This window comes from Selaginella moellendorffii, unplaced genomic scaffold (assembly GCF_000143415.4).
Source record: "Selaginella moellendorffii unplaced genomic scaffold, v1.0 SELMOscaffold_109, whole genome shotgun sequence".
NCBI lineage: Eukaryota > Viridiplantae > Streptophyta > Lycopodiopsida > Selaginellales > Selaginellaceae > Selaginella > Selaginella moellendorffii.
Genome location: NW_003314370.1, coordinates 365,517 through 388,856, shown reverse-complemented (window position 1 = coordinate 388,856; position 23,340 = coordinate 365,517). Strand labels below are relative to the sequence as shown.

Genomic DNA, 23,340 nt, shown 5'->3' with positions numbered 1-23,340 from the left:
AGTGTCATATTATTTTTTGTTTTTATTTTTTTTCTTTAGGAGTTCTTCGATCTTTGTTTTTTCAAAAATTGCAGCTAGCCAAGCAGTTCCATCCAGATTTGAATAAAGGAGACTCGGAGGCTGATAAAAAGTTTTAGGAGTTACAGCACGCTTATGAAGTAAGTGAGTGGTCTTTTTGTTTCTTCGGTTTTGCAACGTTGCTTGAGCGTTTTGGTCAGATTCTCAAGGACAAGAAGAAGCGAGAAATGTATGACAAGGTATACTCTACCTAGCCGCGTTTTGGAGATGGTTTGAAAGCCTTTCCTCCAGATGGGAATGGGTGCTTTCAATGAGTGCGCTAGTAACTGTGCCGATTTTAGTTCGGCAATTCACGAGGTATACAAATGAAAATCTCCGAGCATTGTGAAATACCTGACCTACAAAACAAGCACAGCTTATGAGAGCAATGTGGATGCAAAGTAGTCGAGCGGTGAAAGTAAGTATTTTCATGTTTCGGACTCACACTCATACGTGTTTTCCTTTTTGAAGATAACTCTGTCATTAAGCTTTCGAGAAGCTGCACATGGATGTCAAAATCCTGTGATTTTTTTGGCTTTAGTACACTGTAGAATGTGCAGTATGGATGATTCCAAATATCTTGGTCTGTGGTTTTAATCTAACAGCTTTTAAGCTTGCAGATGGCAGTGGAATCCGAGCTGGTGCTAGGCAACAGCCCTGTTCCGAGTGTCGAGGCCTGGGAAAGGTTGAAATGGAGATTTCTAAAATCTAATCGTGACGCTGCTCTGTGTGATAGAATGCCCGAAAGCAAGGCCTTTTTATAATTCGTGTGCCGTGCTCAGCTTGTGGGGGATCAGGTTCTCAGGTAGCATGGAAAGTTGTTATGTTGTTACTGATTTATTACTCTCTTTTTTTCAGAACTTCTGTAATGTTTGTTCTGGTGGAGGTGTTGTCAGAGAGACGAAAACACATGACATGAGAATTCCACCTGGTATGCTTTGTGCATGACAATAATGTAACTACTCTTTTAGTTTTTTTCCTTCACGATAACCAAATAGTATATTCATTTGACAGGCTTGGACACCGGAATGAGAATAATTATACGCAAAGGAGGTGGTGTAGATCCGCTTGGGAGACTTATTGATCTTATACTTATTTTGAAGGTTTGACCGTTTGAAAGCATATCCAAGCAACTAATTTTGCTATGTAGGTCCTGGATGATCCGGTCTTTTGGAAAGAAAGAGAGGACGTCCACATGAACTTGGCGATCGACTTGACAACGGTACAATTGTTGTCTCGCTTCAGTATCACTGAAACTCAAATGGTTGAACAGGCAATTCTCGGTGAGTAAACTCCAACTTTCTACCGATCAACAATTCATCGCTGTGACGAAAACTTCGCAGGAACATCACACGGACTCAACGCCATTTGCTTCAACAATTCGTGGACGAGGAAACTAAGCGCAAAAGGTTAGTATCGATTTCTTTTCTTTCGATCTATACACCAGGGAAAGTGTCATCTGTTTTGGAAATTCAAGTGCTTGATCCCGAGCGCAAACACCGAGATGCACAGGATAACAATTCCAACGTGGGCCGCCGCCACAACGCCGAGAAAATCGTGGTGGAAGCCAAAGTAGTCCTCCAGGAAGCTCTTCACGGACTGCATGCCAACACCAGGCACCGCAATGAGCGTCTCTACGTCGCCCAGCTGCGATGTGAGGAGACCGTACAGAGACCAGGCAATGGGATTCGCCCAGTAGTACCATCTCCACCACACTGGGATTTTCTGCAAGCAAGAGAATCGTCAAAGACATACATACAAATGGATGGAAGCTTTGATCCTTACCTTGTACGGAATGACCATGCCTGAGAAGAGGTTCCAGACGAGGTAAAAGGCGCTGGAGATGACGGCGGCGATCTGCTCGTTGGGCGTGATAGCAACGGCCATCATTCCATAGAAGGTGAAGATGAGGAAGGAGAAGTAGACGAAGAAGAGGTTCCACATAAACTTGGCGGCCGTCCACTCGAGATTCACCGCGGGGTAAGTAATGGCGACGTGTAGCACGGCTTGGAGGAATACGTGAGGAAGCTCAATAATCACCTGGGAGAGATAAAAGTTCCAAGGATTAAAACCATGCAAGATGGTAAATATTGCTTAACCTGAGCAATCACGTATGAGAATGCCGAGTAGAGGCCAGCGGCTTTCTCGCGATAGTACACAACGCGCTCAATCTCTACAACCGATTGTACCGTGGATGCGTTGTTGAGACCAATCCCAAGGACACCAGCGTAGAAGAATCCCAAGAGATTGAGAATGTCCTGCTGGTTATTCCTGCGCAGTATAGAGATCTTCCATATCGGCAAAAGCTTTCTAGAGAAAAAGTAAAAGAAAAGGAAGGACGAGACAGACCTGTTGGATCCCAGTCGCCAGAACATGCTACCAAAGAGCAGCGCGCATGCCAATGTGTAGAACAATCTCACGGCGCAGTACGTTGGATTGCGCCAGTACGACCACTGCTGCTTCCACAGGCACGCCACACACTGCTCCGTGAACGATCTGGCGAAAGTGCTCGAGAATTCGAGGTCACTGCTGCCTGGAGCCGGGGCTGAGAGCTCCTTTATCATCGCCTCGTTCCTCCTGGATGTGGAAAAAAGCTCACAACGTGAGAAGTCATATCATCAGAGAAAGTACGTACTGATAAAGAGAAGAATTCCTGTAGTGTTCGGCAAAATCCACGCCTATCTGGCTCTCCACTGTCGCGGACGTTACTTCAAGCATCCATGTTGCTGGATTATAACCTTCTTTTATCCTTGGGACACCCTCAAGTGCCTGCAATGTAATGTAAAGGGTTGAGTAACACTGAATGTGGATGAAAATGCTTACTTGGAAATAGTCTGTCAAGTTTTGAGAATTCTGACCGAGGGGACCTGCGTAGATTATTCTTCCACCATATTTCATCAACAAAAGCTGCATTACGAAACATCCGGTTGGTCATTTAGAATTCCTGTGTTTTTCATGAAAAGAAACAACTTACCTCGTCAAAAGCTTCGAATATGTCAATGCTTGGTTGATGGATTGTGCAGACGACTGTTCTCCCAGTGTTGACAGTATTTCTCACAGTGCGCATGACTATTGCCGCTGCCCGTGCATCCAGCCCTGTGGTTGGCTCGTCCATAAAAATAATTGAAGGGTTCGCAACCAGCTCCACTGCTATTGTCAGCCTTTTTCTTTGCTCGGTGGAAAGACCATCCACGCCAGGAAAGCCCACCAGTGCATCTTTCAGAGGAGTAAGTTCCACTAGTTCCATGACCTCTTCTAAGAACATCTGTCAGAGAAGAAAATTTTTTAGTCTACAAACAAAAACCAAGATATAAATTACCTCTCTGGTTTTTCTGTCAACCACTCGAGGCAGACGAAGCCAAGCAGAGAAAACCAGTGACTCGTACACGGTCACGTTGGGAGAATGAATGTCTGTCTGTTCGCAGTATCCAGCTACTCTTGCAAACGTTTCTTGCTTCTTCGTGTATCCAGATATTCTGATATCACCTTCAATGTATCCACCAGTTTTCCTTCCAGCCAGGACATCCATCAATGTAGTTTTGCCAGCACCGCTGACTCCCACCAGTGCCGTAAGAACTCCCGGCCTGAATGAACCACTAACATCACGCAGTAGCTGTAACCTTTGCGTGTCTGCGTCTGGCTGCTTCATTGCCTGTTGTTCATTACGCGTTAAGAAATTCACGTATACAACAAAATAAACTCACCGATGGCAAATCGACGTAATAGTTCACATGATGGAAGGATAGAGCAAGAGGCTGAAACGGTAGCACCATTCCCCGCTTTGAGATTCCACCCGACTCAATATCCTGAGCATCCCGAATCGACATCTCAATGCCTGAAGCCAGAGCTTAATCAGAGACGAAACGGGTGGCAAATAAATGACAACGAATTACCACGACTATGAGAGTAGCGGTTAGAGCTTTTTCCAGAGTACCGACGAGAAATGGTCGCATTCGTCGTTTCTTCTTCCAAAACAGCTGCTTGAGGTTTTCCGGGAGCTGAATTTGACGTGGTTCAGCAAACGTTATAACAGAGATACAATTGCAAGTACCTCTCAGATAAGTCATGGCAAGAACAAAGATGGCGTTTAGCAAGATCGAGAATCCAAATAGTGCCCCTATCCCGATCCATAGCCAGCTAGAACCGGAAAAGAGTCCACGGGCATGCAAAATTTCTGTTCCAATACTACCAGTAGAGTTAAGAACGGGCTGCATAAGTGAAATGGCATTTGTGAGATGTAGGGATGCTAACATTCTAGTACACGTACCTTTTGCCATCTTTCTGCTTCAAACTCGTTAACAGAGATAGCATTTTGGGCGTACATCATAGGTGAAGTCCAATAAGCCCACGTCCACCATGAAGGGATATTTTCTGTTCATAGGAAACAGTTAGTTTCCTTGTGAGCATGGCGACGTTGTTACCTCTAGATAGGACAAAGCCTCCCATCACAAAAATAATCAGCAAGGCAAATGAGCCAAATGTGTTTGCCACAACTCGGGTCCGTCCAAGGGCGGCTAGAGATCGAAAGAGTCCTCCTGACATTAGGTGAGCGAAGACAAGCACAATGAAGTGTTGCAATACCCTGGTTTCAAAGTCCACACTCGTTGGTTGCTCATAGCTGACAAATATGCGTACCTTGTAGCTTCAGGAGCGAAACCGATAACCCAGTAACTTAGAAGCACCCATATGGCGGGTTCAATGATTGACAATGGTATCCTCAGTACTATGTAAGGAAGGGAATACGCCCAAGCAGGATAGAACATTAAGTCCCGTTGCTTGTAGAACACGGGAAGTCGTTCAACTGTCATCACAAGCTCCGCCAACCCGTTGAACATTACAGCGAGCACTCCAAAGAATAGAGCTCCCATGTAAATATTTGCATCACCGACGGTGCTATGATGCATTTTGGTGCGCAAAAACACAGTCATTGCTATACATGCTGTTATTGCAAACTGTATTAAAAAAAAAAGACCACGTAAGCTCTTGAGAAAAAAGCCCGAATGACAACAACTTGCCTGGACCGTCTTGAAAATGTACACGAAACTATTGCGCTTCATCAGCAATGCTTCTCGTGACAAGCAGGCTCTTAGCAACTCCCAGTTGCTCAGCGCGTGATTATAGGTGACTAGTGCACCCGGATGACTGCTAGACTTGTCGAATGGAACTGCAAGGTCTTGGGAAAGCTGATGGCCAACGCTGAACTTCGAAAATGCCTCCGCGAATTCATCTACAGAAACGTATTGATATGGTTGAGTCCTGTCTGCCCAGTATTGTTGTTGATCTTTCAATGATGTTACCTGGAAAGAAAACACCACATTAGCGGGAGTGAAAGCCATATATATATTAAATGGTACCTCCTGGAGAAAATCCGCAACGCCCTTTCGTTGTGGACACTTGAATCCCATCATAGCAAAGAAGTCTAAAACTCTTTCACGAGGACCCTGGTACACTATCCTACCTTCGGACAGCAGAATAACATCGTCGAAGAGCTCAAACGTTTCCGGTGCAGGTTGAAGAAGGGAGACAAGCATGGTAGCATCCATGAGATGAACAGTCTGCCTTAAGCATTTAACAATCTGGAAAGTTGTTGAACTGTCCAGCCCGGTGGATATCTCATCCATGAAAAGAGCTCTAGCAGGTCCAACCAACATTTCTCCTGTGCAGGAAGATAAAAAGTTTCGTTAGGCCAGAGTCATCTTCCCAGTGAAAATGTACCAGTTGTGAGTCTCTTTTTCTGGCCCCCTGAGATACCCCTTCGCATATTGTCCCCGACCATAGCGTCCGCACAAAGGTCCAACGCAAGGATCTACACTTAAAAACATACTCGAACTTGGTAAATTTTCAAAGCAAGTAGGTTGTAAAAAACATTTACCTTGAGAACGTAGTCTGTCACAATATTCGTCTCTTGTCCTTCAACTGCAGTTGCCTGTCAAATACGAAGCTGAGTTTAGGCTCCATGGATTTTTTTATTGCTTCTTGGCAAACCGACCAATACTCACCTTAAGAAAAGCGTCCAATTCGGCGTCGGGCTTTACGCGCATCATAAGTTCCCGTCTCGAGAGCTCCGACAGCATCTCTGTTAAAGCAGAAGGTTATGAAAATAGAAAACTAAAAAGAAAAGACGACACAGAAAAAGAAACAATACGCACCGTATCTGGTACCCACTCCTTGACAGCGCCCAGAGAAATCAAGCGTCTCTCTAACTGTCATCTCGGCAGTATGTAAATCATGCTGGCTGATATAAGCTGATGTCTTGTGCGGTACAAATTCGGTCATGTCATGCCCATTGTATGTCACCTTACCACGAACCTACAACAAACATAGTGCCTTTGAAGCACACGAACTCGCTGGATCGTTATTACCTTCAAGGATGGATCAAGCCTTCCGGCAAGCGCCAGCAACAGACTCGTCTTTCCCGAACTAGGTGGACCCAGAAGCAGTGTCATCCTGAAAGGACCGTAAGTTCACTCGTTCTAGATCTCCGAGAGAAGATATAGAAAAAGAAAAGAACCTGCTGGGCTTGATGACGCCACTAACATCCCGCAAAATGTGAAGCTGCTTCTTCTTGGAGAATGAAAGGTTGAGAATTTGTAAGATGCTCTACAAGGAAATTTGGAACCAGTGAAGATAATTCGAGCATACATAGGATTCACGACTTACCTCAATTGCGTCGATCGTGAAATTGTAGAGCGTGGGAAGAGCTCTTCGTCCTATGTGCACCGAGGCTTCCAGGCTCAAGTTTTCAAACCTCACTTCAATTCTTGGCAATTGGATCCCGACCCTGTGATAGGAAAAATTAATCGCAAAGCCTCGGACAGGGAAAAAAAAAAAAAACGCAGAGCAATCGCACTTACAAATTGATTCGCTCTCGCAGCTTGCGCAGCATTCGCTCGTTATCGCGCTCCGCGACCCTGAAAATCCGCTGCACAAGAATGCGCCTTTCCTGCCCCTGGAGCCGAGTGACATCGATCTCATTGTGCTTGAACTTGCCGGCCTCGTCGTCGTCGGCGGGGCTGGGCAGCAGCGCCGTGCGCATGCGATTGTAAGTCGGCAGCTTCTCCAGCGACGCCCATTTGAATGCGTCCTCCTCATCGTACTCCCTGCCGGACTCGATCGAGAAGACGCTGCTGCCGCGGCTCATCGATCGCAAGCTGGAGCCCTTGACAAGAAATATCGACCCCGCCGAAGAATCCATGGCGATCCGCGCAAGAACTGGCGCTGAATCAGACCTAATCGAGCAGACGCTGCGCCGGCAAGCGATTCAGCTGATCAAGAATCATCAAGAACCAGGGCGGCGATCGTCTCGACAAGCCCAAAATATTTTGCCCTGTTCTTTCCAGAGGCAAGGATATATAAGGCCCATAACAACACGGAGGGAGGGAATGTGTGTGGAGGGTTTTTGAAAGCCAATGGCCGGTAAGCCGCATCTTTCACGTGTAAGGAGTACTCTTACGAGCCGACGATCGATCCGACGGCTGCCCGTCCACGATAGAAATGCCGAGCTGGCATCCGAGGTGGAGCCCGTCCTAAATGCAAACTCTCTTCGTCAATGCCCGGACAAGCGATCACCTAATAGTCGTTCGACACGTCGGATGGGCAGGTTTTGACTTCCCTGGAAAAGTGGGCTTCTGTCTGGAATTTCTAAACAAACAAAACCAACTCCATGCGTTGGCACCGGCACTTGGACACGGTTTGGACTTTTTGTTGACTATACTTGAAATTGACTACTTATAGTCAGCGTCAAGGGACCATGAAGGATACACACCAGACAATGTAAATATTTGATCTCACAGATATTGCTTACACGGCCTCACAGCACCCACAATAAAGCATGGGGATTGATATCACCACATGGTTGAGGAGGCGAGAATGTAGGGCGATGATTTACAAGGTTTTAAACTAATCGCATTCTTTGCGGCGTTTAAGCCAGTGTTTCCATCCCCGTGCATTCTACACGCCGCAAGGAGTGTTGTCCACGGCAGCAAGGGATCGTCCCCTTTCTGACGTGGCGCCTTCTGAATCAGCATCCACGCCATATCAAGTATGCCAGCGCGGCCAAGGAGATCCACCACGCACATGTAGTGGTCGGAGTCCAAATGCCCGGCAAATCCAGCCACGTACGCGCAGGCATCTTCCACCATGCCAGCGTGGCTAAATGCCGACAGTAGGATGGAATGCGTGGCGGTATCCGGCTCGATCCCCTCCATCCTCATCACCAGCAACATCTCCAGTCCACTTGGGATCATGCTGTTCTGGCAATAGGCCGTCAGCATGGCATTCCAGGTCAGCACGTCACGGCACGTCATTGTCTCCATGACAGTCGCGGCCTCCCGCACGCTGCCGCATTTGCCGTACATGTTGATCAGCGAGTTCCTGACCGTTAGATCCGACTGGAGCCCCGCTGTGACGGCCTCTCTGTGGATTAGTCTCCCCTCCAAAGGGTCACTCAAGCTAGCACACGCATCAACCAATGCCGCTAGTGTTACTTCATCAAATTGGCTGGACTTTAATTCAATTGCCAAGTCACTATGGCCATTTTGGGTATATGCGGAGACCATCGAATTCAAGGAAAGGATATTCCTCTGTGGCATTTGCTGGAACATTGTCTTTGCCAGATCTATATGTCCATTCCGGCTATATGCAACGATCATGGTATTCCACGATGATATGCTATGGGTGGGCATCGAATCGAAAGCACACTTCACATCTTCTAGAGACCCACATCTAGAATACAAACTTACAAGCGCATTTCCTAGCAAAACACTACAACCGTAGCCTTTTCCATTTATACAGTCGTGGAGGATTCTCGCATCTTCAATCTCCACGCAGGAATCTAGTGCTGTGACTAGAGTCACTTCATTCAAGGGCATTCCCTCCAGATCCATAAGCCGAAAAAGCCTCAGTGCCTCTTGACAGAGGCCATTTTGAGAGAGAGCGCCTAGCAATGCATTCCATGTCACTACATTCTTTTCGACAGGCATTTTGTCAAAAACTTCCCTGGCTAACGAAACATCTCTCTCCCGGGCATTTGCGGTTATTAGAATATTCCAGGTGGCCGTGTTATACTCGGGCATTATGCTAAGAAAACTCCGTGCTTGATCTAAACAACTGTTGTGTGCGTATCCACAAAGCATTGCATTCCACAACACTATATCCTTTTCCAGCGCTCTATCAAACACATTCCTAGCCTCAAGCAAATGCCCATTGTGCGAATATGCCACGACCATCGCCGTGCTCAGAGACACACTTTCCTCGCCCCGGAATTGCGAGAATATCGTTCTTGCTTGAGCGATGTCTCCTCTATCGCCATAGATGCCGATCATTGCATTACAAGACACACAATCTCTCTCCGGCATAGCATCGAAAAGCTCCCTGGCCTCGTCCAATCGCTCGGGCTCGCGACAGTAGCCAACAATCACGGCATTCCAGGCGATCAAGCTGCGTTGCGGCATTCGATCAAAGAAACTCTTTGCTTTGTCCAAATGCCCCCTTTGGGCAAGTGCTGTGACGATCGCCGTCCATGTGAGAAGATTCCTTTTTTCCATTCGATCAAAGAAATCAATCGCCTCGTAAAACGATCCGTTCTCTAGATAGGCAGTGAGAATAGCATTTGATGAAACGATAGTTCTATGAGGCATGGTATCAAACACAGACCTCGCGCCCTCAGAGTCCCCAGCAATGGCAAACGCTGTGATCATGGCCGTCCACGACACAACGTCGCGCGTGGGCATCCGTTGAAACAGCATCCAGGCCTCGTCGACCATGCCACAGTGGGAATATGCAGTGATTACTTCGTTCCAGGTTACAACGTTCCTCTCTCTCATTCCATCGAAGACGCCGCGAGCGCCAGCGAGATTCCCAGCGCGGGCGTAGGCGGCGATGAGGATGTTGGCGGAGAAGACGTTTGGGATCGCGATCGCGTCGAATGCGCGCTTGGCGTCGCGCACGCTGCCGCATCTGCCATACATTTCGATGATCAGGTTTCGGAGGAAGAGATCGCGGCGGTGCTCGCTGCCCAGCACGCTGGCCTCGAGCCGGCGGCAGTCGTCCAGATCGCGGGATTGTCTCAAGAGCTGCGCGTAGCTGGATCGATCGAAGAACAGACTGGAATCGAGCATTTGGCGGGCATGGCAAATAGTCTATGCTGGATGGATCAAATTTTAGGGCAAGCGATTCCTGGATGGCGCTGTGGAGCGCTGCGAGGCGATCCATCCAGAATGCCAGGGCGTTGATACGATCTGGTAAGTCCAGCGCTCTTCTTCCATTCTTTCAAAGCAATCAAAGCCAGCGCTCTCAACGATCACACAGCAGTGTTCTTGGATTGGAACCGATTTCGCTGGCCGAGATCAGGGAAGCTCGCGGGAAGGATCTCACGAAGCAGCATTTTACTGGGAGATTGCTCCAGGGGAAGCTGTGCATCGATGCCGAGGTCAGGGAAGGGATCATTGTTCACGTCGTGGAAGACGAGCAGAGCTTCCGCTACTACCTCTTCCTTTGCAACTTCGCGAGCTCCTGGTGGACGGAAAAGGAAGCTCGGCAGTGGTTTCCGAGAGATGCGACGGTGGCTATCAGGGATCCCGTGGTCTCCTTCGCCAAGGATGGTGTTCCATGCATCGAGGTGCTCAACCCAGCTTCGCTAGAGATCTCGGGAATAGAACTGGAAGGCAGTGACGAAGATCCGTGGAAAATCGCGATGGTTGCTTTGGAAAACCATGAGTACATTCGCGCAGCGCATCTCTTCGCCAACTTTGTTCACGAGAGTTCTGAGAAGGAAGACAGGATTGCAGCGCTGTCTTATCGATCAGAGGGTTGGCTGCGAGCAGGACTTTTCGACAAGGCTCTCGAGGATGCCGAGATGGCATTGAAACTCCAGCCGGAGGGTCCATTCTCCTCCGAGAATCTACTGAGGAAAGCAAGAGCTCTCTTGAAACTTCATGACTATCGAGCAGCTCTAGAATGCTTCGAGTCGTCTGGTCTGGTGGACGATAATTCTAGGGAGATGGAAATATGCAAGAGGTTCTTAGAGCATAGCGAGCAGGGACATTTCGATCTGAACGAGTACTACTTGAGCAGGGAGTCGGGAGAATCCACGCCCGAGTGTGGAGAATTTGTCGGTGCTGTGAGCATCGGCATGTCTCCAGATGGGAAAGGAAGGGGACTGTTTGCAACACAGGATGTAAAGGCCGGGGACGTTTTTTTCTTTTGCCACCCCTTGTCTGCTATGCACGACTCAGAAAAACTCCCGGCAGAGAGTGATCTTCTTGCACAGATGGTCCGAAACTGCATGGCCTCGGGTAGAAGTTTGGAGCAGCTGGTATCACTTGTAGAGTCCGATGAGATTCCAGAGCTGGATCTCTTCAAGCCGAATACAAACTGGCAGCAGAGGATCGGATTCATCGACATTCCGGCTTGCGCAAGGAAGACTTCCATCGATTATGGGTACAAGTTCGAGCGGGTGATAGGACTAGAGCGGCGACGCGAGTTTCTATCCGGGCTGTGGATTCTCACGGCCTTTGCCAACCATTCGTGTTGTCCGAGCGCCACACAGAAGGCCGTGGGATCTGCCTCGCTCGTGAGAGCGGCAAGGGACTTGAAAGCGGGCGACGAAGTTACCTTGGCATACCTGGATCCTTTCATGCCGTGGGACGTGAGAAGCAGGCAGACAAAGTCTCGCTGGGGATTTGAGTGCGCTTGCGAGAGGTGCCACTTTGAGTCGAAGCTCCATTCCGAGAACCGGGATCTCGTAAACTCTGGTATCAAGATGGAAAAGATGCTCGAGGAGCCGAGCAACTTGGACTTGTTCGAAGTGAGCGAGATGGCTTGCAAGGTAGAGAAGATGATAAGCAGATGGAAAGGTCCGGATGCTCAGCGGCACAAGCGCTGGATGCGGGCCTCGTACTACAAAGCATACGAAGTCTACCTTCTAAACCGAGAGGAGTTTGAGAAGTTTATAACGAGACAGGCACCTCCGCCATGGGAAGCTATCATGGAGGCTCTTTCCTTCACAGCTCCAGGCTACGAAGGCTTGCTTACTTTGCTAACAGTCTTCGCACAACATAACGGGAACAGCAGCAAGGCCAGGGAGTTACTCGTCCGGGAGTGCACTTCTTGCTTTGGAAAACTCTGCCGTGGAACAGTGGATTCGATCCTTCAGCGCGAAGCAAGACACTGCGCTCAAATGTGCTCAAAGCTGAGCGAAAAAGTTGTGGACCTCTCTAACAGGTAGCTTTGTGTATTCTGCGACTGGCTATTTGTTTCAAAGCACATAGAACAGGGATCTGTCTAAGACTTGTTGTGGAAGCGACTGAACTGAAGGAAAAGAAGACAAGAAAGTGAGTACGTTATTGTTGGTCTCACAAAGAGACCGCTATATAAGAAGATCGAAGTGTATTGCAACAAATCACTGCAAGACTTACAAGCGAATATGTTTCAAGTGTATTAAAATCGTAGACTGTGGTGGTTTCCTCAAGTCTTGCAGAGATCCTGAGAGTGGAAGGCCTTTTTTTCTGAGTATGTTGTCATTTAAGAAGGATCTATGCGAGACATAAGGAAGCCACCACAGTCTACTAATGCATTTGCTCCTGTGGAAGAACTGAGAGCGACTAACCTGCCGTGTTTCTCTTTTCCTTTCCTTCTGCTTATATTCACCTTTGTTTATACAAAGACAAATTGGATCGACTGACGAAGATTCCACTGTGAAAATTCAATCGTTTCAGGACAGGCTGCATAGATGAAGAGAAACCATCAAAGCTAGTTTCTTGGCCTTATCTCTGAGCTTCAAACAAAATGGTCAGACCTGGTCAGTCACACACAAGCTACCATATAGAGTTCTACAGCTTTGTTGCTCTACCCGATCTCAATGTTCTGCTTTGCGCTCAAGCTGACCGATAAAGTTTGTGGATCTCTTACAGCATTAGTTAATTGAATTACTTTATACTGCTATGGCGAGGAGATAGAGACCAAATGCCATTGTAAACTTTGTATCCAGCTTGACCACGCTTTCCACATTAGCATCGCCATTGCTAAGCATGAGTAGTTTAAGCAGCTTAAAATGCATTGGAAACGAGTTCACCATCGCAATGAGCAACACAAAGTGTGAAGAGTTGGACCACAAAAGCTTCGCCTGCATGAATATTATCTCTGGTTAGAGCATTTTTACTTTGTGATAATTAAAACCATTTTACCAGGAAAACATTTGCTCCCAGAGAGCATGCTCCGGATAAAACTATCCCAAGCTCCCTTCCAAAGATAACCGGGAAAGTTCTCACACCCGTGACTCGATCACCATCCACATCTACCACGTCCTTGAGAATCTCACGCCCCAAAATCGAGAGGAAGATGTAGAGAGTGGAGGCGTAAGTTCTCATCGGAAAACTTGCAGCATCTCCTACAAAAGAGATGTAATTCATATTATGACTTGAAAGGATCCTTGCAAGATCCTTGTGTGATCTATCAATTCACCTGTGATTGCCAAGCCTCCAGCGAGAATAGAGCTCGCTACCACAGCTGCCACCACCAAATTCTTCACTATCGTCACCTTCTTGAACAAAGGTGTATAGATGAAAGTTATCAAAGCCGAGGTGGCGACCAAAAGCCTCGCATTTAGAGTCTCCAAGTAACAAGCTCCCAGCAAAGCGGCGCCATAGATACATCCACTAGCCAATGCAACCTTGACGAATCAAACTGCTATTAGAATTCTTAATGAATGTGACTATAATATTCTTACGTGAGCTACTTCCAATTGGCCACTCTCGAGCGCTGACTCTCGCTTGTTGAGCGCGTCGGTCCCATTGCTGTGATCGTAGCAATCGTTGGCGAGCATAGAGGCCCCGGCGATGCAAGCGCTGCAAAGAGCGGTCGTCCACACCAATGGAAGATTGATAAACTCCAGGCTTAAGTTTGCGGTCATCCAGCTCCCTCCCAAGCTCAGCATCAAGGACGGGACAACATCGTCCGGCCTTGTGAGTGATGCCAGCCCCAAAAACCTGTCAAATCTTATGCAGAGAAGTCGATTGCCATGAGCAGTATCTTTTGGGAAGAGCTACCACTCACCTGAGATTAGTAGAAATCGGGCTGGAGCTTTTGAAAACATCCTCAGATCTAGCAAAAAAGAGGAACTCTTTGAGAAATCAAATTGATACTTCTCTCTTGACGCATACCGTTGTCCAGAAGTAGAGATTGGCTTTTGTGATCTTCACACGAGTACGGGGAGATCTTTCAATCAAGGAAAGAGTTGACAATGCATTTCATTACCTTGATCCAGCCAAAATGGGCTTGGAAGTGTCTTGAGCTCTCACAATTGCTGTTCTTTTGATCTTGGGGAGACTTGCATTGGGATTATAAATGTATGACTGGAGTGCTTGATTCATTGCAGAGAAAGGAAGTGGGAGACACAATGCATCAATGAGATTAACTTTGAGGTAAACAAAACTTTAAACGTGAAAAAAAAATCGTATTTGTCAGAAGTGGGGTTCGAACCCACGCCCTCGTAAGAGGACCAGAACTTGAGTCTGGCGCCTTAGACCACTCGGCCATCCTGACCACTTGTGTGAAGCCTTCTCTTGTGTAACTCATACTGCTTAATGAGAAATAATGTCTAATGGATTGGATGAGGGATTTCTCACAAGACAAGGGATTGGAATTTGGAGGTTCCAGCGATGGCCACGGCCATGGCGTCTAATCGAGCAGCATTCCTCGCTGGCAGCTCCAGCGCCCTGGCAATTCACGCGCCAACGCGGCCGGCACAGCTCGCTTGCGTTCCATCTATTTCGTGTTATCCATCTGGTTCGTTCTTGCTCTACAATGCTCTCTCTCTATCTCTCTCGATTTGATCGATTGACGATTGATGGAAACAGTCTACTGTGGAAGGGGCGACAAGCGCACAGCCAAAGGGAAGCGATTCAGGCACTCGTTTGGGAATGTAAGCTCCTTTTCTTCTTTCTAGATTCACTGGTTGAGACCTCCAATCGATCGATTTGCGATGCCAGTCGCGGCCCCGAAAGCGCAACAAGGGTCGAGGGCTGCCGCCGACGCCACTGCCTCCCAAGCCAGCTGATTCCACCACCGAAGGATCGCCAGCGCCGGAGCCAGCACCAGCGGCAATCGCCATGGAAGAGTGATCGAGGTCTCGCGCAAATGTATCATCCAAATTTTTTTCAAAACATCTCATCCCCTCCAAGAACCCTAGGTAGAGTTGTTTCATTCGCGAGAGATTATGGATGCGCTGCTCGATGCCGCGGCGCGGGGCGATGCCACGGAGCTGCGAGAGCTGATTCGAGCCGGCGGGGATGCAAGCTACGCGAATCCATCTACAGGTCTCACGCCGCTCATCGCCGCGGCAAAAGCTGGGCATTCCGAGGTAGTGCGTGTTGTCTTGAATGCCGGCGCTCCCTGGAACGCGTTGGATCGATCCGGACGCTGCGCTGGAGATTATGCCATGGACGCGGGTCACCAGGATTGCTACGACATCCTTCTTGATGCCGGTATTGCTCTTCCCTAGATTTTTCTTGCTCGATTTTGCGATTTCCCCCCTAGATTTTCTTGTTTTCATGGATTTCTTGCTCGATTTTGCGATCTCCCTGCCAATGTGATCATCCTCTCGATGCCGGTATTGTTCTTCCCTAGTTTTTCTTGTTTCCATGGATTTCTTGCTCGATTTTGCGATTTCCCTGCCAATGTGATCGATATATTTCTTTCCTTTTCCTTGAAGGCGTGAAAGCTGAGCTCGTGCTTGGAGCGGCCTCGAGACAAACCACCAAGAACAGCGAATTTTCCAACAAGGACTACTTGGAAGCTCGGCTAAGTTTTAGTGAAGGAAAGCTGGTGAACGAGGAGAGTGAGGGCGTTATGATGGCGTGGGAGAGACCTCTTATGGAAGCTCACGCTAAGGCGGTTTGCTGCGGTGGTGACGACATTCTCAACGTCGGCTTTGGCATGGGACTCGTCGACACTGCGATCCAGAGCTACAATCCATCGTCTCACACGATCATCGAAGCGCATCCAGATGTTTACGCTCGAATGATCTCCACAGGCTGGAAAGAGAAGGCGAACGTTCGAATTGTCTTCGGGCGATGGCAAGATGTTATTTCCGAGCTGGGACAGTATGATGGTAAGTTCCATCTCGCTTTACTTGCAGCTAAAAATCTTGTTACACAGGGATTTTCTTTGACACTTACGGGGAGTACTACGAAGATATGCGAGAGTTCCACTCCCAGCTACCAAAACTCTTGAAGCCTGGAGGAATCTACTCCTACTTCAATGGTCTGTGCGGACACAATGCGTTCTTTCACGTTGTTTACTGTCAGCTGGTGGCGTTGGAACTTGCACAGATCGGTCTCACCACTCAGTTCATTCCTTTGCCAGTGAGGAGCTGCCTGGACGAGAAGACCTGGGAAGGGGTCCGAGAGAAATACTGGCAACTGGATACATACTTTTTGCCTGCTGCACAAGCCGAGGAAGAGACCGACAACTAGAAAATCTTGAGAAAATCATGGTAAACATCTTGAGTTTGGAGTTTGGGTAAAATGACCACATTGTTTCTTTCTCTTCTTTTTATCTAGCCTATGGTTCAAGCAAGTAGACATCCTGCTGATGCGGAAATGGGCAAGTAACATCGTAAGAAAGTCACCACCATCTTCGACAGCCAGAGCTACCAGCAGCAGCAAGATGGGTTGTTTGAAGCAGCTCCAGAGTGCTCTCGAATTGCTAGACGAGCAAAGCATGGAGATCGATTCGGCTACGTACGCATCACTTCTCCGGCAAGCGGGGGATCACAAGTCTCTCGACGACGTCAGGCGCATCCATCGGCACCTTGTCGCGAACGGGCAGCTCAAGGCAGTGGACAACACGCTGGTGGAGATGTACGGCAAGTGTGGGAGTGTGGAAGAAGCCAGAGCCGTCTTCAACTCGATAAAGAGAAGCAGCTGCTTTTCGTGGAACCTCATGCTGGGTGCCTACTGCAACAATGGGTCTGGAGATCAGGCTCTGGAATTGTTCAAGCAGATGGTTGATGTTCACGGAATCCGCGCAGACAGAGTCACCTTCGTTACAGCTGCTACTGCTTGCTCCTTGGTGGGGAGTTTGGAAGAAGGTAAGCAGTTTCATTCGCGTTTTGTTGAGAGTGGGCTGGAGTCTAGTCTGATCCTTGACTCTGCGCTCATGAACATGTATGGCAGATGCGGCAGTGCTGAAGAAGCCAGGAAGATTTTCGACCGGATCCCTGTGAAGAATGTTGTCTGCTGGAACGTGATGATTGCCGCATATGCCCAGAATGGGCACTTCTCGGAGGCGCTAGAGCTTTACTATGACATGAACTTGAAGCCGGACAGGGTAACTTTTCTCAACGTTTTACACGCTTGCACTCTTGAAAGCGGACGGCTTATTCACCAGGACGTTGTCTCTGCAGGGCTCGAGAGGGACAAATTCGTTGGAAATGCACTGGTGAACATGTTTGGGAAGTGTGGGAGCTTGAGCGATGCAAAGAGAGTGTTTGACAGGATTGCTTTCCGGGACGTGATCTCGTGGAATGCTCTCATGTCAGTTTACATTCAACAGGGACACAGGAAAGAAGCCTTCGAGCTTTTCAAGAGAATGGACGTAGCTCCCGACTCGGTGACATTCACAGTTATTCTGGGGGCATTCAACAGCCGGGAGTCCCTCGAAGATGGCAGACAGGTCCACCGACAGATTGTGGACAGTAGAATCACACCTGGGGTCGTTCTCGAGACTGCGCTGCTCAACATGTACGGGAAGTGCGGCAGTGTGGAAGATGCCAGGGCTGTATTCGAGGGGATGAAACAGCGAAGTGACGTGACATGGAACGCAATGGTTACGGCTTGTTCCCAGCTCGGGCATTGCAAAGAGGCCGTAGATCTGTACAGGCGAATGAAGAAAGCGGGGCTTCAGCCAAACTCCGTCACGTACTTGAGCCTGCTTCCGGCTTGCTCCAGCTTAGAACAGCTCAGGGAAATCCATCAAGAGCTTGCGGATCAGGGCCTGGAACAGGACGAACAAGTCGGCAACACTCTGATAACAGCCTACAACAAGTTTAGCCTGGAGGACTCCGTCGCGGTGTTTGAGAGAATGAAGAGGCGGAGCGTCGTCAGCTGGACTTGCATGATCATGGGGATGGTAGAACACGGCTACGGTGGCAGGGCTCTGGATCTCTACAGGGAAATGGTCGTGGAAGGCGTCAGGCCAGACGCGGTGGCTCTCGTCTGTGCTCTGGACGCGTGCACCAGCGTCGAGAACCTCGCCGAAGGCCGGAAGATTCACAGGCTTGTGGAGGGGACGACGATGGTCACGGATGTTTTTGTAGCGACGGCCGTGGTAAACATGTACGGCAAGTGTGGAAAGTTCGCAGAGGCGGAAGCGGTGTTCCAGGGGATGAAGACTACAACGGTGGCGACATGGAACTCGCTGATCGGTGCTTATGCCCAGCACGGCCATGCCACCGATGCTCTCAAGCTCTACGAGAGAATGGAGCTGAGTGGGACGCGGCCGGACGGCGTGACGCTGCTGTGCGCGCTGTTTGCTTGCAGCCACCTCGGACTCCTGGATCGAGCGAGAGAGTTTTACTCGGGCATGGTGGAAGACTACCAGGTTGAGGCTGTCCCGGCTCACTTTGGCTGCTTGGTGGATCTCTTTTGCCGGGCTGGTTGGATCGACGAGGCCGAGGAGCTGATCGCGAGCATGCCAGTGCGGCCCCATATAAGCGCGTGGACGGCTCTGCTCAATGCGTGTAAAGCTCACAACGATATGGAGCGCGGGGCCTGGGCCGCGTGCAAAGCGCACGAGTTGGATTCCAGGAGATCTAGCCCGTTTGTGGTGCTATCCGGGTTTTGCTAGCGCCGGCAGGGACAGAACCAAGAGGATCAAAGGAGACAGACAGCCGTTTGCTAGTGACGAAAAAGTTGGTCACCATCGCGACTGTGAGATTTTGCGACTGTAGGCGCTCGATTGATCACTTTGTACATGGATTTACATGGTAACGAGCATCTCAGCAAAAAGCCGCGAGAGTTGCAGAAGAAACGAAGGCCCTTGGTCAGCAAAGCTTTTGTCCGAAGCATACGACGTCCCAAAGCCCACAGCAGCATTCATTTTTAAAGAACAATCTGAAGATCAATAACTTTGATTGGCTTGGTCCTTTGCAGTCCAGATTTTCTCTTTTTCTTGGGTTCAATTACAAGAATTTGAAAAAAGTTATACTTTATATTGTCAGGGTAGCTCCGTTTAAGACAAGATGGTTAAAAACTTTCTTGCTTCACCTCTTCATCATGATAATGGTTGTCCTCATGCTTAATTTTTTTCTTCTTCTGTTCTTCTCTCTTTTTCCTTATTTCTTGTTTCCTCTTTCTCTGCAGAAATAATAGAATAAAAACATTTTAGACAACAAGACAATTACCAGTTCTTGCTCACGTTGAGCAGCACGTAGTCGCCTATCCTGCTTCTTCTTGTCATTTTCCAGCATTAAATCAGTATAGTGTTTTTTCCATGTTTTTAGATCTTGCAGGATTTTAATTTTTCGGGTGTCTTCATCTTTGATATGGCTATACTTCATGTTTAGAAGCTTCAACTTTTGGTTCTCCAATCTGCGTGGCAGCGCTTCATTGTGAACCCACACTTGGTCTTCTAATGTCTGCATAATAAAAATTTGTATAAAAATTTGAATGTAAGTTTTGAGGAATAAAATTTCTTTACCTGGTATTTCTTGGAAGAGGACTCTTGCTTACTCTTCCTCCCATGTCCATTTCCAGATTTTAGCATTGTCAACTAGAAAAAAAAAAGTATTGAAAAGAAAAAAAACATAAAAAAACTTACGATTTCACGGTTGTGGAATTTGATTCTATGCTGATTTAAAGCTGCTTTGTTGAAAAATTGCTTGTCACAAAATCCCTTTAGGGGGTATGTAAGGACATTCTCGAGCTTGCACATGTATGGTTTGTCATCTCCACCCTCAAGACATTGCCACTCATCTACATCACTAAATGTGTCGACATCCTCCTTGGCCGAGACAACTTTGCGCATCACTAAAAAATTGCCAAAGATGAGAAACTATGCTTTAAACCAAAGACCAAAAACCCTTTCACTATTATGCATCTTTGAAAAAAAGCAGTAATGAGGGGTGCTTGAGCTTTCTATTGAGGATCTTGATCGGTAGCTTTGTGCATCTTTAAGTAGATGCCATAAATGAACAGCCCATTGATCAACAAAAGTTGAGAAAAAACCAAGATCAAAAACCTTCAATAGGCATCCTTTTGCACCGTTGTGTCTTAAAAAAAATGTAGTCTTCCTATCTATGTGATTGGGGATTTTACCCATCCTGAAATGTAGGTTAGATCTTGCAAGTGGCTGATCTTTAGCTCCCTTCCAACGCTATTGCCCTCACCTTCCAACAAGTTCTATGAAATATCCTTGCCCTAAACCTTATCTCTCACCACTAAACAACTGAAATAAGGTAATAGTAAATAGTTAATGGTGCTTCAAATTCCTAACGGTTATCTTTTTATAACGGATGAGCCTTATAGATTAATTTTCAAATATAGCTCAAACTTGGCTTTAGGTATCTAAAGTAGTACATGGTCTTTAATTACTAACAACTAAAACATCCTGCTACTTCAATAGATTTTTAAATTTTCCAAATTTTCCCAGCTTTATGGACTTCCTAGTGCTAGTAGGAAACTCGCCATCTCTTGAGTAGTTATTGATTGTTGTAAATGGTTAGGCTTATCATCGTCAGAGGCACTTAGAATTTGTTCAAAAACTCACTTTAGCTCCCATATATGTTTTTTCTAGTCTACTTTTTGTTTTCATCCATGAAACCCGTGGTGTGTGACAAGTTATCTACAATGTCACTTATACTAACCAATGCTGGTGCTAATGAGAGGTCTTCAATAAGATTGAATGGCAAGCAATACTTGATTGCCTCAAGGTACGGGAACATTCCAAAAGCATTTGTAAAGCCAAAAGTATCAACATATATTAGAAAAAGCCATTTTGAATACTTTTAAAGTTTTTGTTTACCCCTTTTTGTAATAACAGTTTAATAATAGTTTGATCACCTACTGCACAAGCCACAATCAAGGGTACTTGATCAGTGTTATTTGTGTTGTTAAGATTTAATGCTCCAAAAATAAGTTTTTTGACCTTTGCTTTTTGAACTTTTGTGATTGCATTGCACAATTCTTTGTTTTACCCTTTTTTAGGTAGTGTCTTCGTCCATGCTGAAAAAAAAAACTTAAGAATAGAAGAAATAGCACAAATAGTAATAATAAACTGAAAATTTACTTGCAATGAATGCCAAGGAAAACTTGCAATCTAGGATCACAGAAGAAAGATCCAAAACACTAGACATTAGTTGATGTAGTGGTTAACCTTAATAGTGTGTTTGCCATTCTTGGAAGCCATTGTAAAAAAGTACTACAAAAAGTCAAATTTCTTTTGATGTTTAGTTGATTCAATGTCAACAATAAGTACAACAAGCTTAATTGTTTCTACAAAAACATATGAAGTAAAACAATGCAGAAACAAATGAGTGAAAAAGCTTACCCTTGCAAATATAATCTTTGCATTTTGTTTAAAAAATAGCTAAATTGTTTGAAGCTAAGAGTTGCTCCAAAACCTTCAGCCATTTCTCCTCTTCAAAAAGATACCTATTAGATATTTCTATTTTGTGGAAAACTAATAGCCCAAAACAAAATTAAAGACCAAAAAACTAGAAGCAAAGACAAGAGACTTATTTGTCTGAGTTATAAATGATGAAACCAAAGCCAGATAGACAATATATCTTCTAAATGTCAAGCTTTAGCAAGCAGAACCATTCTTGAGGAGCTTTTACCATTTTACTCACCATATCAGAAAGCACACTGGAACTCATCATCACTACAAGATGATAATAATCAAGTGCAGGAAAATAGCAACTATCATCTAATAAATCAGATGCAATGCTGCTCATGACATTCAATGCTAAATCATTTTCGCTCCTAAAGGCAAGGACTCTATCACTATCTGCATCATAGTCTAGAAGAAGCTTGAAGCACTTTGGAATAGAATATTGACAACTATGAAACTTAATAACTTTATAGCCATTGTGAAAGGATAGTTGTGCCATGGGAGAGATGAATGTCGAGAGTGCCATTATCACTAGGCTAGGTTTTCTCGGGGCTGCTACTAATTACAAGTATTACAAATTACCAAAAACCAAATATTGTGCAAGTTGGAAAACATAGTTTTAAGGCTTAATACACAAGCCATATATACATCTCCTTTAAGGTTTTCTTGGGGTTGCTACCACTTATGAGTATTATTAATTAACCATTAACACATGGAAGCCAAAACTAGTAATTGGTACATAGTACTACTTTTAACCAAGAAGAAAGAAAAGATTTTAAAATAGAATAGATTATCAAGAGCTATAAAGCTTGACAATTGTATAGCTTTGAAGTCATAGCTGTGCCATGAGAGAGACAGGTTGAGAGTTAAGCCAAAGGGATATTTCAACCAAAAAGATACCAAAAAACAAAATTATGCCCAAAAGAAACTAACTATTATTAGTTTTTAGTGTTACTTTTGGCTATTTAACAATGGAGCATCAAGAAAATTAAGTTTGTTTTATGTAGGATTTTGATTATATTTTTTGTTTGCAACACTCATTACAAGTTTCCAATGCTAGCTAAATAGATATTTCAACCAAAAAAATCCTCAAACTCATATATGGTAAATACTAATGGTTTCTTGTCCACAATATAAGATTCTGAAAGCCCAAGAAAAAAAAAGTAAATAAAAGTTATTATTTGTCATTAATCTTTATTTTTAAGTTTGCCATAGTAAATAGCCATTTTTTATGCTAGCTAAAGGGATTTTTCAACAAGAAAAACACTAAAAAACACAATTACGTATAGAAGAGGCTATTTGTCTTTTATTTGTAGTGTTTTTTCTAATAAATAACCATTAACTGTGTCAAGAAAATTATGTTCTTTTGATTTTTCTCCTTATTTGAAAAAATCCTTAGACATTATTTATGCTGCAAAGGGATATTTTAACCTCAAAAGTTGCATATGGAAGAGGTTATTTTTCTTGGGCCCTTATTAATAACTAGGTCAAGAACATTAGGTTTGTTTTCTGAAGGCTTTCCTAGTATGTATGAAAGTGGCTATATGTCTTTTGTTCTTAGTATTCTTTTTTTAACAAATAACCATTAATTGTGTCGAAGAACTTATATTCTTTTAAACATTTTCCTTATTCGAAATAGTCTTTGGACATTATCTACACTATAAAGGGATGTTT

General features: G+C 45.9%; 6 protein-coding genes and 1 non-coding gene across 12 annotated transcripts; 3 read left to right on the top strand and 4 right to left on the bottom strand.

Annotated features, from left to right (window-relative positions):
• Positions 1-1,454: 1,454 nt before the first annotated feature.
• On the bottom strand, positions 1,455-7,349 carry LOC9631558 (ABC transporter G family member 39). Of its 4 annotated transcripts, XM_024664323.1 has the most exons (24): positions 6,912-7,349; positions 6,718-6,838; positions 6,569-6,657; positions 6,420-6,504; positions 6,207-6,366; positions 6,057-6,133; positions 5,930-5,983; positions 5,773-5,863; positions 5,412-5,713; positions 5,073-5,354; positions 4,693-5,009; positions 4,479-4,639; positions 4,325-4,428; positions 4,109-4,265; positions 3,951-4,055; positions 3,762-3,892; positions 3,377-3,709; positions 3,032-3,322; positions 2,881-2,964; positions 2,693-2,826; positions 2,407-2,634; positions 2,157-2,328; positions 1,843-2,097; positions 1,455-1,782 (listed from the first exon to the last, which is right to left on the bottom strand). In XM_024664323.1, exons 1-24 carry the CDS (start codon positions 7,250-7,252, stop codon positions 1,513-1,515), a joined length of 4,344 nt encoding a protein of 1,447 aa, XP_024520091.1. In that variant the 5' UTR covers positions 7,253-7,349; the 3' UTR covers positions 1,455-1,512. The 4 variants fall into 4 exon arrangements, with proteins under 4 accessions (XP_024520091.1, XP_024520088.1, XP_024520089.1 ...); XM_024664320.1 differs by having other exon boundaries at positions 4,693-5,354; XM_024664321.1 differs by having other exon boundaries at positions 2,693-2,964; positions 6,912-7,252.
• Positions 7,350-7,901: 552 nt separating this feature from the next.
• LOC112342458 (pentatricopeptide repeat-containing protein At4g02750-like) lies at positions 7,902-9,602 on the bottom strand. Its single transcript, XM_024664303.1, has one exon. It carries the CDS (start codon positions 9,600-9,602, stop codon positions 7,902-7,904), a length of 1,701 nt encoding a protein of 566 aa, XP_024520071.1.
• An 84-nt stretch (positions 9,603-9,686) lies between these two features.
• Positions 9,687-12,292, top strand: LOC112342457. The gene is made up of 3 exons (XM_024664302.1): positions 9,687-10,136; positions 10,222-10,298; positions 10,366-12,292. The coding sequence occupies exons 1-3, from the start codon at positions 9,687-9,689 to the stop codon at positions 12,281-12,283; spliced, it is 2,445 nt and encodes an 814-aa protein (XP_024520070.1). The 3' UTR covers positions 12,284-12,292.
• A 524-nt stretch (positions 12,293-12,816) lies between these two features.
• On the bottom strand, positions 12,817-14,457 carry LOC9662446. 3 transcript variants are annotated; one of them, XM_024664335.1, is made up of 7 exons: positions 14,311-14,457; positions 14,217-14,249; positions 14,110-14,157; positions 13,784-14,051; positions 13,519-13,726; positions 13,242-13,444; positions 12,817-13,180 (listed from the first exon to the last, which is right to left on the bottom strand). In XM_024664335.1, exons 1-7 carry the CDS (start codon positions 14,424-14,426, stop codon positions 12,989-12,991), a joined length of 1,068 nt encoding a protein of 355 aa, XP_024520103.1. In that variant the 5' UTR covers positions 14,427-14,457; the 3' UTR covers positions 12,817-12,988. The 3 variants fall into 3 exon arrangements, with proteins under 3 accessions (XP_024520103.1, XP_024520104.1, XP_024520105.1); XM_024664336.1 differs by having other exon boundaries at positions 13,784-14,042; XM_024664337.1 differs by lacking the exons at positions 14,110-14,157; positions 14,217-14,249 and having other exon boundaries at positions 13,784-14,042.
• A 57-nt stretch (positions 14,458-14,514) lies between these two features.
• TRNAL-CAA lies at positions 14,515-14,598 on the bottom strand. Its single transcript has one exon. It is a non-coding gene; the product is annotated as a tRNA-Leu (tRNA).
• Positions 14,599-14,684: 86 nt separating this feature from the next.
• On the top strand, positions 14,685-16,605 carry LOC9662445 (protein arginine N-methyltransferase 2). The gene is made up of 5 exons (XM_002990524.2): positions 14,685-14,841; positions 14,913-14,977; positions 15,045-15,539; positions 15,767-16,165; positions 16,213-16,605. Exons 3-5 carry the CDS (start codon positions 15,272-15,274, stop codon positions 16,527-16,529), a joined length of 984 nt encoding a protein of 327 aa, XP_002990570.1. The 5' UTR covers positions 14,685-14,841; positions 14,913-14,977; positions 15,045-15,271; the 3' UTR covers positions 16,530-16,605.
• LOC9662444 (pentatricopeptide repeat-containing protein At3g09040, mitochondrial) lies at positions 16,437-19,267 on the top strand. Its single transcript, XM_024664340.1, has 2 exons — positions 16,437-16,549; positions 16,617-19,267. The coding sequence occupies exon 2, from the start codon at positions 16,648-16,650 to the stop codon at positions 18,901-18,903; it is 2,256 nt and encodes a 751-aa protein (XP_024520108.1). The 5' UTR covers positions 16,437-16,549; positions 16,617-16,647; the 3' UTR covers positions 18,904-19,267.
• The last annotated feature ends 4,073 nt before the right edge of the window (positions 19,268-23,340 follow it).